General features: G+C 39.5%; 1 protein-coding gene across 1 annotated transcript in view; it reads right to left on the reverse strand.

The window, feature by feature from the left end:
* Positions 1–332: 332 nt before the first annotated feature.
* The window catches only part of Ttbk2 (tau tubulin kinase 2), a 127,870-nt gene continuing 115,855 nt past the window's right edge, over positions 333–12,347 (reverse strand). Inside the window, exon 15 of the mRNA XM_005364320.3 lies at positions 333–7,444. Coding sequence (XP_005364377.1) covers positions 6,982–7,444 — 463 coding nt within the window. The 3' untranslated portion in view covers positions 333–6,981. The remainder of the gene's footprint in view (positions 7,445–12,347) is intronic.

Genomic DNA, 12,347 nt, shown 5'->3' on the forward strand with positions numbered 1-12,347 from the left:
CTCTCCTTCAAAGGAAGACCACTTGGTGACAGAGAACAGGAATCCCTCTAGTGGTAACTGGGATGTTTGCTAGGGAGAAGGAAAGGCAGCTTTTAAGGCTTACTTGTGTGCTGGGTTTCGTGCTTTTGGCAGTAGGCAGGAGAGAATCTCAGTTTCAAAGCCAGTTTGAAAACATCCCCAAACTGGGAAGCCCTGGTTTCACCCAGCTTGTATGCACTTAGCCCCAGATGTCCTTGTCAATTCTGCTGTACTGAATCTGTGACACTCTAGTAGATTAGGAAATGTTTCCACTTTTTGGAACTCAACCATCACACGAACAAAACTAAAGTTTGCATGCGTACTGAATGTTTTATTACTAGATTATAAAAATAAAATACAAAATAATTTTAAAACAGAACTTAAAACACTGTACAAAGCTTTAATATGGTACAAATGGGAAAATTAAATAAATAATTACACTTTTATGTACAGATGGCCTATACAAAAGCACTCCATGTTTTTCTTTCAATGCTCTATGCCCTTGGTTGCCTGAGCAAAAACACATAAAGGGAAGACGTGTGGAGGGGAAAGGAATACAGCACAATACATTTAAAAGAACTTCAAAGAGCAATTTCTCATCTAAGATGAGGATAGTAAAGCGGATTAAAGTAATTTAACTCATTTGTCTTATCCAATAAGAGAATCCCGGTTGTGACTAAATCTGATGGCATTTGCCATAATAGCTTATAAACTTAACATTTATATCTAACACAAAATCAGACATGCCTCCTTTGCATGAATTTGTGAATAAATTGTCTGATGAAGTAGGTGCTATTTTAAGAAAGGTGTCAAAGGGAAATGAGAACTGTAAATCAGAACAGCAAGGTGGCGCAAGCAAGGATCATCAGATCTTTTCTTTGCACTTGACCTATCTAATTCAATCTCATCTAAGGTTTTTGCTCTGCTGGGATGATAGACACAGACCACCAAGTGTAGGTAATCCGATTTCAACGTCCTGAGTGGCCCAGTGCTCCATTTCCTTTGTCTTAAAAGATGTTTCCTTTATTTTCCTGTATTTTAATTTCTGAAGTCTTTAACTTAGAGAACTAATTACACTAACTGATGAAGAGTTCAATGAAACTATTTTAGCCAGGCGTGGTGGTAATGCACACCTTTAATCCCAGCACTCTGATAGGCAGAGGCAGGCAGATCTCTGAGTTCAATGCCAGCCTGCTCTACAAAGATAGCTTCAGGACACCCAAGGTAAAACAGAGAAACCTTGTCTTAAAAAACCAAAACAAAACAAAAAGAACTGTTTTGAATAAAGTCTCAAAGCTTTCTTTTCATCAAACTCCCTAAAATAAATCATAGCCAAACTCTGTAGCCTTGTTTACTGCTGTAGATGAGCAAAAACGCCTGGCAGAGTCTTAAGTTTGCTTGTGATACAAGTGAATTTTTGAGGACGTAAATCATGTTTTATGAGAGTTTTAAAAAAGCAAGGATAGTCTACATAAGACCTAGGTTTACTAATATCTTTAGTTGAACAATCATGTGTACAATACAAAACAATTTTAAATTATAGAGATATAAATCTATCCACTGTTAGTGCAAAACTATGTTATCAGCAAATTCTGTAATTCTATAGTCTCAAAGATCTGCCATTCATCCTGATGTTGGTCTAGAAACTCTGGCTGAAGGTACCAGAGAGGTCAGCATCACTAGTCTACAGTGTGGATACTATCACCCCCACTTAGAGCGGGCAGAAGCTTGTTACATTGTAAGGGCAATGGAAGGAATGCCACTTTACTTTTGCTACACAGTTTCTTAAAACCACAGTTTGAGTGTAGTATAAAAGATAATCCCATTACCTCAAACATGCCTTGAGCAGCCTAGCTATTAGTTGTTATGTGGGAGAGCAAATCCTGAAGTCATTACTGAGTAAATCTTTGTCATTTAGCATCTTGAGATTGTGTGAAACCATGAGACAATCTTGTCTCTAATATTCTGATGCAAATCCTCTACAAGAAGACCTTAACTGAAAGCCTACATATTTTACCCAGATTCCCCTCTAAGTGAATAGGGGTTCTTGTCCCACCCTTAGGAGTTCCCTAGAAACTTTAGGGGTCCTTTTCCTGCAGTTCTGGCAAGCAATGTTGGGTAACAAGATTCTAAAGGCTCCAAAACTGTGTTAAATTTCTGGAGAAATGGCCAAAGTATGGCAAATCCTCAACAACGAGGAGTTTCCACTTCAACATTCTACACACTAGAGCTTTGTAAGGGTTTGCTGAGGATGGGAAGTGGGGTGTACTGATAAGCACTTGGTAATACCAGGCACCACAATTCCCACACTGTCCAAGCTGTGGAACTGCGTAAGTTTCCTTCCATAGTAAGTAAAGGTCTAAACATGTGCCAATGTGATTGCTGGACTTGGGTATATTTTGGCATGTAAGCACTACCACAGTAGCATAGATTACATGCTGCAATCCTATAACACATTTGGATTGAAAATATATTGTCTATAAAACCAAATTCAAGAAAGTTAAACAATCCAGTTTAACTCACCTATTACTTCAGTGGAAGAAGTGCTCAATGACCCTCTCCCCAGAAACAATAGCCCAACACAAGAAATAGGCTCGTATTTTAAAAGGGAATGCAAACAAATTAATCCTTACATGAACATGACAGAAGAAATATTTAAGATGTGGCAGATACAAAAGAATGAGCGGGAGTATGCTCAATGCACAATATATATACATATATAAAAACTTAAAAAAAAATTAGAATGTATTTTTGTTGTTTTTGAGACAAGTTCTCACACTCTAGCCCAGATGAACTTGAAATCCCTATGAAAGTTGAGGTTGGCTTTAGAGTCCCATCTTCCCACCTCAGCCCCTCAAGAACTGGGTTAGAAACATAAGCCACCATGCCTAGCTAACAAGTTTTTAAAACATGAAAAACTTTGATCTCCAAGGCTAAATCTAGATTATCTACAAATATATTTTAAGATAGCATTTTCAAGATGCATTTTTCCTTAAGCCACTAAATTGTGGATCCTGTCACCAATTCCTAATGTTAAGAGTAGAAATGTAAAATTTTCTGCCCTTGAAGAAAGGCACCTGTTTGTCATCAAGGTTACTGGGTATAGAAAATCTCACTGTGACTTAGTTAGCTATCTGGTCTAGGTTTATAAAACATGCAGCAATATATACTTTGTACAATTGATGCAATCATAGAAACAGTAGCCTAGGAATCTGTGGCTGGGAAGAAATTTCCGGTGCCAGCTGAAGCCCCTCAGTTCCCACAATGGGCCAGGAGTGAAACAGACAGACATACTGCACATGTAGAAGACCACGTCAGCATACAGTGGTTTAGTATGCCAGAGCAAATAATGTAAAGTGGGTAATGATGATAATGGGCCCTTGACCATTTTGCTACTTGTTTGTTTTTTAGGCCTTGATTAACCTGTAAGGCAACTTTTACCAAAAACATTCATTGCAAATCATGCAACTAAAAACCTGTGTACCAGGGCTGGAGATAAGTGCCTGGCTGCAGACAGCTTCATTGGAAGGTGACTTAAAACCTAGATCTTAATGTTGAATTGGACATGATCCAATTTCCTCCTCTGTTCAATATCCATTGAAGTCAAATGCATTTAGGCTACACAAAATTACTAGGTATGATTTTAATACTTCACGCAATTCACAAAGCCTAAAAGTCAGTAGTAAAATTTGGGGGCAACATTAGGAACTAAGCTATTTTTAGGAACTAAATCCATTTTTTTTTTTTTTTGGCGCCACTGAAATAATCCCAGGTCAGGGCAAGTGTGAGTGAATGATCTGTGCGGATGGAAGCCAGGAGGTACTTGTTTTCCAAAAGATAATTTAACTTCAGCCTCACACTACTTTCATTATAGCTTTGCTCATATTTCTCACCTTAAGTAAAATAGCCAAACTGTTTATATTTATTTGGATGATCTGTGGCTGAAATTTCTCAAAATAATGAACTGACAAAGTCAAACCAAAACAAAAGCTTGATTCTCTGGATTATACTCTTGATCCAAAAGTGTGGCTTAAGGTTGCCAACTTCTATTTCTAACCTGAAAGAACTGTAACATCTAAAAGCACAAACTATGCTTATTAATCTCTTTTGTGTGTATATGTTGCGGGGGTGGAAAAAGGGTTTCTCTGTGTAGCTCCGGCTGTCCTGGAACACACTCTGTAGACCAGGCTGGTCTCAAACTCAAGAGATTTGCCTGCCTCTGCCTCCCAATTGCTGGGATTAAAGGCGTGCACCACCACCACCTGGTTCAGTTTTTTAATTACTATATCAGAACAGCACTTAATAAATGGACCTACTGATACATAAAATATAATTAGTCCATTTCCTTTTCTTCGGAGCAAAAACATCTTTGGTTGGCTGTTTTCCCTACATTCAAAATAAAATATTCTCACATAATGAGGCCATTTGTTCTCTGGATTTTGATGAGTTTGTTAATGACATGTAGAAAAGGAAGCAACACATTAGAAGGTTGAAGAAAACAAACCAAAACAGAACACATCCTCTGTCATGCTGCCATCACCCTGGGTTTTGACTGTCAGCAGAAAAAAAGTCTGGGCAGTATTAGCTTTCCCAGTGGTAACTGTTAGCACATTTTTGACTAGAGAGGTCAATATTAAAGCTGACTACTTTTAGCATCCTTTAGCTAATGTAACAAAAGAGAGATAATTTCTTAATTCTCCTACATCCCATCCCCACTCCCATTCAAAAGAGTGACATGAAAGAGGCAACTTTCAGGAAATGTTTTAAAAATCAACTGCTGCCAGATCCATAGTTATAATGCCATCGGTCCACTCTAACCACATGGACAGAATAATTATAATGCCATTGGTCCACTCTAACCATATGGACAGAATAATTATGTCCATCGGTCCACTCTAACCACATGGATAGAATGAGAATGATGTGGTCAACAGGAGTAATCTTTGAGCCTGTATTACAAGCATAACCTGTTTAAAATTTCACCTATTAAAATACTTTCTAAATGAAAATTAAGTATCTTATACCTTGGCTTGTTAAGGACTGCCAACTGTTGCACTATGCACCTGGAAGGCAAGAGGAATCTTAGGTGTCACATACCCAGAACATACTTTCAGACAATGAAGATAGGCAATGCCAAAGTGTACATGAGGCACACAATAGGAAAGGAATTTCATCATCTAGGATTTTGAAATTACAAATGCAGAATGAGAAAGAATGGAATTATATAAGCATATGTCTCTATATTTATAATATTTATATAATTTACCATGAAAGACATGCAAGTAGTATTGCAGCAACTGTTCTACAATATAATATACAAGGGTCAGTCTCCAGTTGTAACAGACAAACAGTAAATGTGCCTTATCTGCTGCACTGCTCTGAAATGCTTGAATCTGGAAAGAAACTAGATTACACACTATGCCACATTTCTCAAGGGAGACCTTATGTCTCAGTGTAGTGTCCCAATTTTGAAAATGCTCAATACAGAAAACCAGTGCAGCATCAGGGCAGCTGGGATGCAGCATTGAACATGCTCACTTAGTGAAGAAATACACTTCCATCTCCATCCACCCTTACCTCAAATTCAATTGTTTTAGGTTTGGCAGCAACACAAGGTCAAAGAGAAAGTATATGTTTGTTAGAAGGCAGATTTCAACAGCAGGCAGATCAATTTCCCATACCTCAATAAGGTTTTTATCATACTAAACACTCACAGGGCATCAAATAGCCCACTTAAAAAATCTGGTTCTCTTTAATTTGCCTGATTTTGCTAGAAAGAGAGTGAGAATAGAACAAATACGATCGTCCTTACAACTTTAAATTGAAATTATGTGGAGATCAGGCTAAGAAGCCCAAGCATAGAATACAAGAACCAATTTATAAAAACATTGGAAGAAAACTATTTAACCTAAATTTATTTCCCCAGATATTCATTCCTTATTGGCTAAGTGTATATAACTAAATGTGTAAAATGTAAAATATGAAGATTATAAGCCTCAATAACATACTTCTAAATCTCTAAAAGCATAAGCCACATTCCAAAGTGTTGTGCTTTCCTAGTGCCATTTTGAAGGCTGGCACTAGAGAAACCACAGGGAGGACATAAAGGGAGCTGTCTCCTCTGGTCAGCCTCCTTCTACAGGAGGAGATGTAGTTAGGTATGAGGGGATGCTCCGACCTTTAAGGACATTGTCCCACTCTCTGTCCCTCTCCAAACACACCTGCCCAAAACAGCTCTAGCTGGACATTGCTTTTTTTTTTTTTAGATAAAAATATGAGTTAAAAACTGTGGCTCAAAGGAAAATAGCAAGGTTTGACTAAATAAGGGCAAATGGGTTTTTTTTAAAGTGGTAGTGTGTGCTGCTGAAACCTTTATTAGGGTGAACTGTTAAAATAAGAGGAAAGGAACATTAATTTTAAAAAGTGTAAAACCTGGAAAAGATACTAGGAATGAATGGAAAGAAAAGTGTGGATTCACTAAATAAGCACACAGACCAAATATACCCAAATACTAGTTTCCTGGCAACAGGCTTCTTATATATTTGGATGTCAGCAAAATGACTCTCCAAGGTTAGGAAGTTGTAAAGAAAAATATCAAACACTTTTGCTATACTCTTTGAGTAGAGGGCTAACAAATTAGGCAAAATCACTTAAAATCCCATTCTATTTCCTATCCTCAATTTTCTGTTTCGAGGGTGGCTGTAAAAAGAGCTCATGTAACAAGTTTCTTCCCCTTGGATTTTGCTGGACTGAAGCATTTGACTCCTGATCCGCTTCCTACCTGCCCTAGGTAATTCCTTAGTATGTACTTATGTCTTCTTATCAAATAACTGATCATGTTACTTTCTTTTGTAAGAGAAGATCAACACTGATTGTTTGAAACAGACAGTACAGGGACACACATGCATCAGGTCTAGGAGGAAGATCTCACACCTTTCCCAGAGATGCAGCCCACTTCCTTCCTTATCTGCTGAGTTTACTGGCTGGCTTACTCTTCCCTGGGGGAGTTTTAGAGCTGGCTGAATGGTGGTGGAGGCTGCCAGATCCTTTTGGGCCATTCTTGCTGGGTTTGCAATGCTCTTGTTGACAGGACCTCCTGGAGGACGATGATCCTGAGTGGCTGGGGGGTGACTTGCTTCTCCCCAGATGTGGGGACGAACTCCTCTGGTCATGGTGGGGTCGTCCAGCCCTAGATGGTGAGGAACTAGATGTTCGAGGCAAGGATGAGCTTCGAGGAGAGGCACTGGGACTTCTGCGAGGTACAACTGGACTCTTGGGTGGTGTTTTTGGATTGTGAGGAGGTCCTGGGCTCTTGGATTGAGGAGTACTCCGGGGTTTCTGAGATCCATTTTGAAGAATTTGGGCCAGGCGAGAGAAAAGGTCTGAGTCAGAGTTACTACTCCCTAGAACTTTGTATCTGCGTAGCCTTAAAAGAATAGAGAAGAATTAATTATTTTAGATATGGACCTCAAAATTTCATTATAAGTGTGCCTAAAAGCCACCACAGTATCCCAAATCATAATTTTATGATGTATGTCAAAACCAGGAAATACACTAAACAGATACTTAGTTTCTTTTTCACATGTATACTGTATGTGACACTAGACAGATAATATCTGCTATGTCTCTTTTTCCTTTTGATTAATATTTGTTTCCTTTGACAAGGTCTTCCTATGTAGCCTACATTGGTCAGGAGCTCAGTGTGTAACCCAGGCCAAGCTGGCCTTAGCGTGACATTTTTCTGCCTCAGCTTCCCAGGTAGTAGGATTCTAGATATTTACCATCTCTTAGCTTTCCATCATTTCTGACCAAACATACCTTAGTTTGTATGGTTTTTAAAATCCCAATAGGGGCCAGGGGAATGAATGACTTGGTAGGTAAAGGCTCTTGCCATGAAAGCCTGGTGACTTGAGTTTGATCCCTGGAACCAACATAAAGGTGGGAAGAGAGAACCAATTCCACAAGGTTGCCCTTATCACACGTGCACATCCCCACACACATGCACACTCTCACACTAATTTTAAAGGGTTCTGTTATATAGTCAGGTTAACTACCTATTCTCTTGCTTCAGAATTTCCCAAGTGTCATCATTGCCCACATGTCTAGCAGTAATCAAAATTTTTTGTTTTTATAATGGTTTTCTAAGACAGGCTCTCAAGTGATTGGGCTGAAACTCATTGTGTATTGCCTTGAACTTGTTCTGCCTTAGTCTCTCAAGTGTTGGCATCCATGTGTGCTATCACAGCCATCTTTATAATCAATTCATACAGAAGTATGGGTTGTCTCTGTACCATCTTTATTAGTTTAATCCTTAAGGTCTTAAGCTACTGTTAATAACAAAGTGGAATGTTAGTCTGACTGGCATTTAGAGGTAGGGCCTTTGGGAAGTGATTAGATTCCATGAGAGTAAAGGGAGACTCACATATGTAGAAATACACAAGTGTTCATATGTTGTGACTAAGGGGGTGGGACACTATTTAGAATTCCAGTGAACTTCTTTAGAATCTCATTCTCCTAAGTTAGCCTGTCTCTTGTAAATGATTATAAGAACAATAAGCTGAGTAGTATGTCAGGTTTTAAGTAGAGAATATACATACATACATATATATACACACACACACACACACACACACACACACACACACACACACACACATATACATTTTTTTTGATGTCAGGAACCTCTCCCACCTAGAAAACAAATGCAGAGAAGAATCTGTTGAATGTAGTTATTTTAGAAATCTGAAGTGAATTAAAAGCTTGCAATACACAGAGGAAAACTTGGATCATAAACTTCAGTTAACTTTGTCAATTTCAGATTTTAGCAAGGTAGTAGCTACCCATCCCACCTTCAGCCCTGTGGCAGTAATAGTTTCTAAAGCAGTTGGCATACAACTTGAAGGAATCAGACTAAGCGAACAAAACAAACAAAAACTATCCTTTGGCTGTAGATATAGCTCAGAAGCTAAGAGTACAATGCTTCCAAAGGATCAGCACCCACATTGGGAAACTCATGACCGCTTTTAACTCTAGCTACAGGGGATCCTACACCCTTTTCTGGCCTCTGAGGGCACCTGCCACATGCACACATACCCTCTCCTCCGTTAAAAATAAAATCTTTGGGGAAAAAAAAGTCTGTTTGGAGGTTCTGTGTTCTAGTTGTTCTTTGTCCCCACCCCCGATGCCAGCACAGCTATGAATGAGGCCAACAACAATGACACTGCCAATGGTTGATGATCACGGTGCACAGCACCAGCATGAGCTTCAAAGTTTTGAATAATAAATTCTCAGTAAAAATAATCAACAAGTTGTTATGACTTATATCAATGCAAACTAGGAAAGATAATTTTCTCAGATGCCTTGGGAGTATTCAACATTCATTATAGTTTTATGAGAAATAAGTATAGGCTAACCTGCATACAATGCTGAACAATGCGTAATTTTCTCATTCTGCAAGTTCCAATGGTAATAATACAAACATTTTCTTGCTAGCACTGAGAATCCTACAAGATCCTAACCCTTGTGTTTACTAACCAGATCAACTATCAAGAAATTGCCTAATGAGAATATGAGCAAAGGGGTCAAGACCATGACGGGCGCACCCACTGAAACAGTTTACCTGAGCTATGGGAGCTCATCAACTCCAGCTGGACTGGGAAGGAACAAGCATAGGACCAAACTAGTCCCTCTGAATGTGGCTGACAGTTGCATGGCTGGAGCAGACTGAAGGGCCACTGGCAGTGGCACCAGAATTTATCCCTATTGCATGCACTGGCTTTTTGGGAACACATTCTCTTTGGATGGATACCTTGCTCAGCCTAGATATAGTAGGAAGGGCCTTGGACCTTCCCCAAAGCAATGTGCCTTATCCTCTCTGAGGAATGAATGGGGGTGAGGTGGGAGGGTGTGTGGAGGGAATGGAAGGAGAGGAAGGAGTGGGAACTTGGATTGGTATGTATAATGAAAACAGTTTGTTTTCTTTCTTAAAATAAAAATAAATAATAAAAAAAGAAAAAAAGAAATTGCCTAATGATACAAATAACTTATGCTACATTATTCAAAGTGATAGGATGGGACATTTCAGAGGCTGGCATATTTTTATTTTGTTTAGTTTTAATTTTAGGAGTTCGATCATATGGTGGTAACTTCAAAGATAATTGTCCTATTAGGCGGTAGTGGCGCACGCCTTTAATCCCAGCACTCGGGAGGCAGAGGCAGGCGAATCCCTGTGAGTCTGAGGCCAGCCTGGTCTACAAGAGCTAGTTCCAGGACAGCTAGGACTGTTACACAGGAAAACCCTGTCTCTAAAAACCAAAAAAAAAGAGGATAATTGTCCCATTGGTTGAAAATTCCTTTTATTCTGCTGGCTTAAGTAAGAAAAAAAAAATGGCATTAAACTTTATTTTACTGTGCTCTATCTAGTTTTTCGTTGCTGTTCTCATGATATGTAAGAGCGGCAGCCCACTACCTCTGCTTGTATCTCTGTCCATCACGGTAAGCCCCCTTTTCTGTGACTAAAGTGATTTTCAGGAACACAAAGAACTAGTATTTTCTCACTCTACCTCTACTTTTCTCTCTTTTCCCTCTAAGAAACTAAATATTAAAGATTAGGGCAGGCTGGAGAGTTGACTCAGTGGGGAAAGATGCTTTGCCTCCAAGTTTGGTCACCTAAGGTCAACCCCCAGAACGTACATGATGGAAGAAAAGAACCAACTCCCTCCAGCTGATCTCTGGCTGGCACACAAGTGCGATGGTGTGTAAGCACATTTGAACAGTGAGAAGAAAACGGTAAGATAGGAAAACAGATATTGAGTCTGGATTGCAGAAAGATAAAAGATTAAAGAAGAGAGTTAAGACTCTAACAAGTGGACTGATGGAGGTACCATAGGAGTTGCAGAAGGAAAAGAGAGAAAGAAGAGACTGCCTGAAGAACAGCAGGAGACTCCCAAGATAGAACACCCAGGAAGCTCAATGAACTCTGAGCAGGATAACCCCAAAGTTACCGAATCACTAATCATCAAACCAAGACACAAATTGTCAAAAGTATTGAGAACAGCAAGACACAAATTGTCAAAAGTCTTGAGAACAGCAAGACATAAACAGCTTGTTACATATAAGGAGTCTGCAAAGACTTTTCTCACCAGAACTTCTGGAGGTCAAAGGGCAATAGTCTGAGGTCTGAGACTTTTTTTTTTAAGATTTATTTATTATGTATATAGTGTTCTGCCTGCATGTATACCTTCAGGCCAGAAGAGGGCACCAGATCTCAGAGATGGTTTTGAGCCACCATATGGTTGCTGGGAATTGAACTCTGGAGGAACAGCAAGAGCCCTTAACATCTGAGCTACCTCTCCAGCCCTGAGGGCTGAGATTTTTAAAGCTCTAAGAAAAGAACTGTCAATCAAGAATCCCGTGCTGAGAAAGTATCCCTCAAAGATGAGGGAGAAATGATGACACTGTGGGTAAGAGCCGAGGTAGTGTCTTGGCAGTATAGCTGAGAGGTAGAGTATGTCCTTAGCATACATGAGACCCTGGGTAGTACGTAGACCTGTACTACATAACCACCGACATTACCATCAGACCTGCATCTAGCAATGCAAGCTGAATGAAGTTACTGCAGTTTGAAATGAGGGTATACTAGAGAGTAACTTGAAGCCTACAGAGGATCAGGAGTTCAAGGCCAGTTTGAGCTATAAAAGCTCTTATTGCAGAAGCAAAACTAAACAATTATAAGCTTATGTTTGGGGATATAAAATGAAGACGTACTTTTATATCTGAACAAGTACAAGGTCTGGGGATGGAAACTTAAAGGAGCATAGTTCCTGGCATTACACTGCTAAAAACCCAATTAGAATGCTGGAACTTCGGACAGTCTGTGTACTCCATGTTGACCACAATGAAACAGGCACAACATACACAATAGGAAAAATAAAGGAGTTTAAAGTTTCACCACACACATACACACACCAGTAGGAAAGAAAACAGACACAATAAACAAAGAACAAAATGCTTTAAGGCAGGGCCACCAAATGGTTCAGCAGCAAAGGTGCTTGTCAGCCTGACAGCCTGAGTTGGATCCTGAGACCCACAAGGTAGAAGGAAAGAACCAAGACCCACAAGCTGTCCTTGATCTCTGTGTCTACAAAGGCACACTCAGGCGTGCACACACACACAAATGTAAATAAACAAAACATTGTACAGCCACTATAAAACAAACTGGCGATGGATGGAGATAGAGACAGAGACCCACACTGGAACACTGGACTGAGCTCCCAAAGTACCAATGAGGAACAGAAGGAGGGAGAGGATGAGCAAGGAAGTCGGAACCA

This window comes from Microtus ochrogaster, assembly GCF_000317375.1.
Source record: "Microtus ochrogaster isolate Prairie Vole_2 chromosome 14 unlocalized genomic scaffold, MicOch1.0 chr14_random_1, whole genome shotgun sequence".
Classification (NCBI taxonomy): Eukaryota; Metazoa; Chordata; class Mammalia; order Rodentia; family Cricetidae; genus Microtus; species Microtus ochrogaster.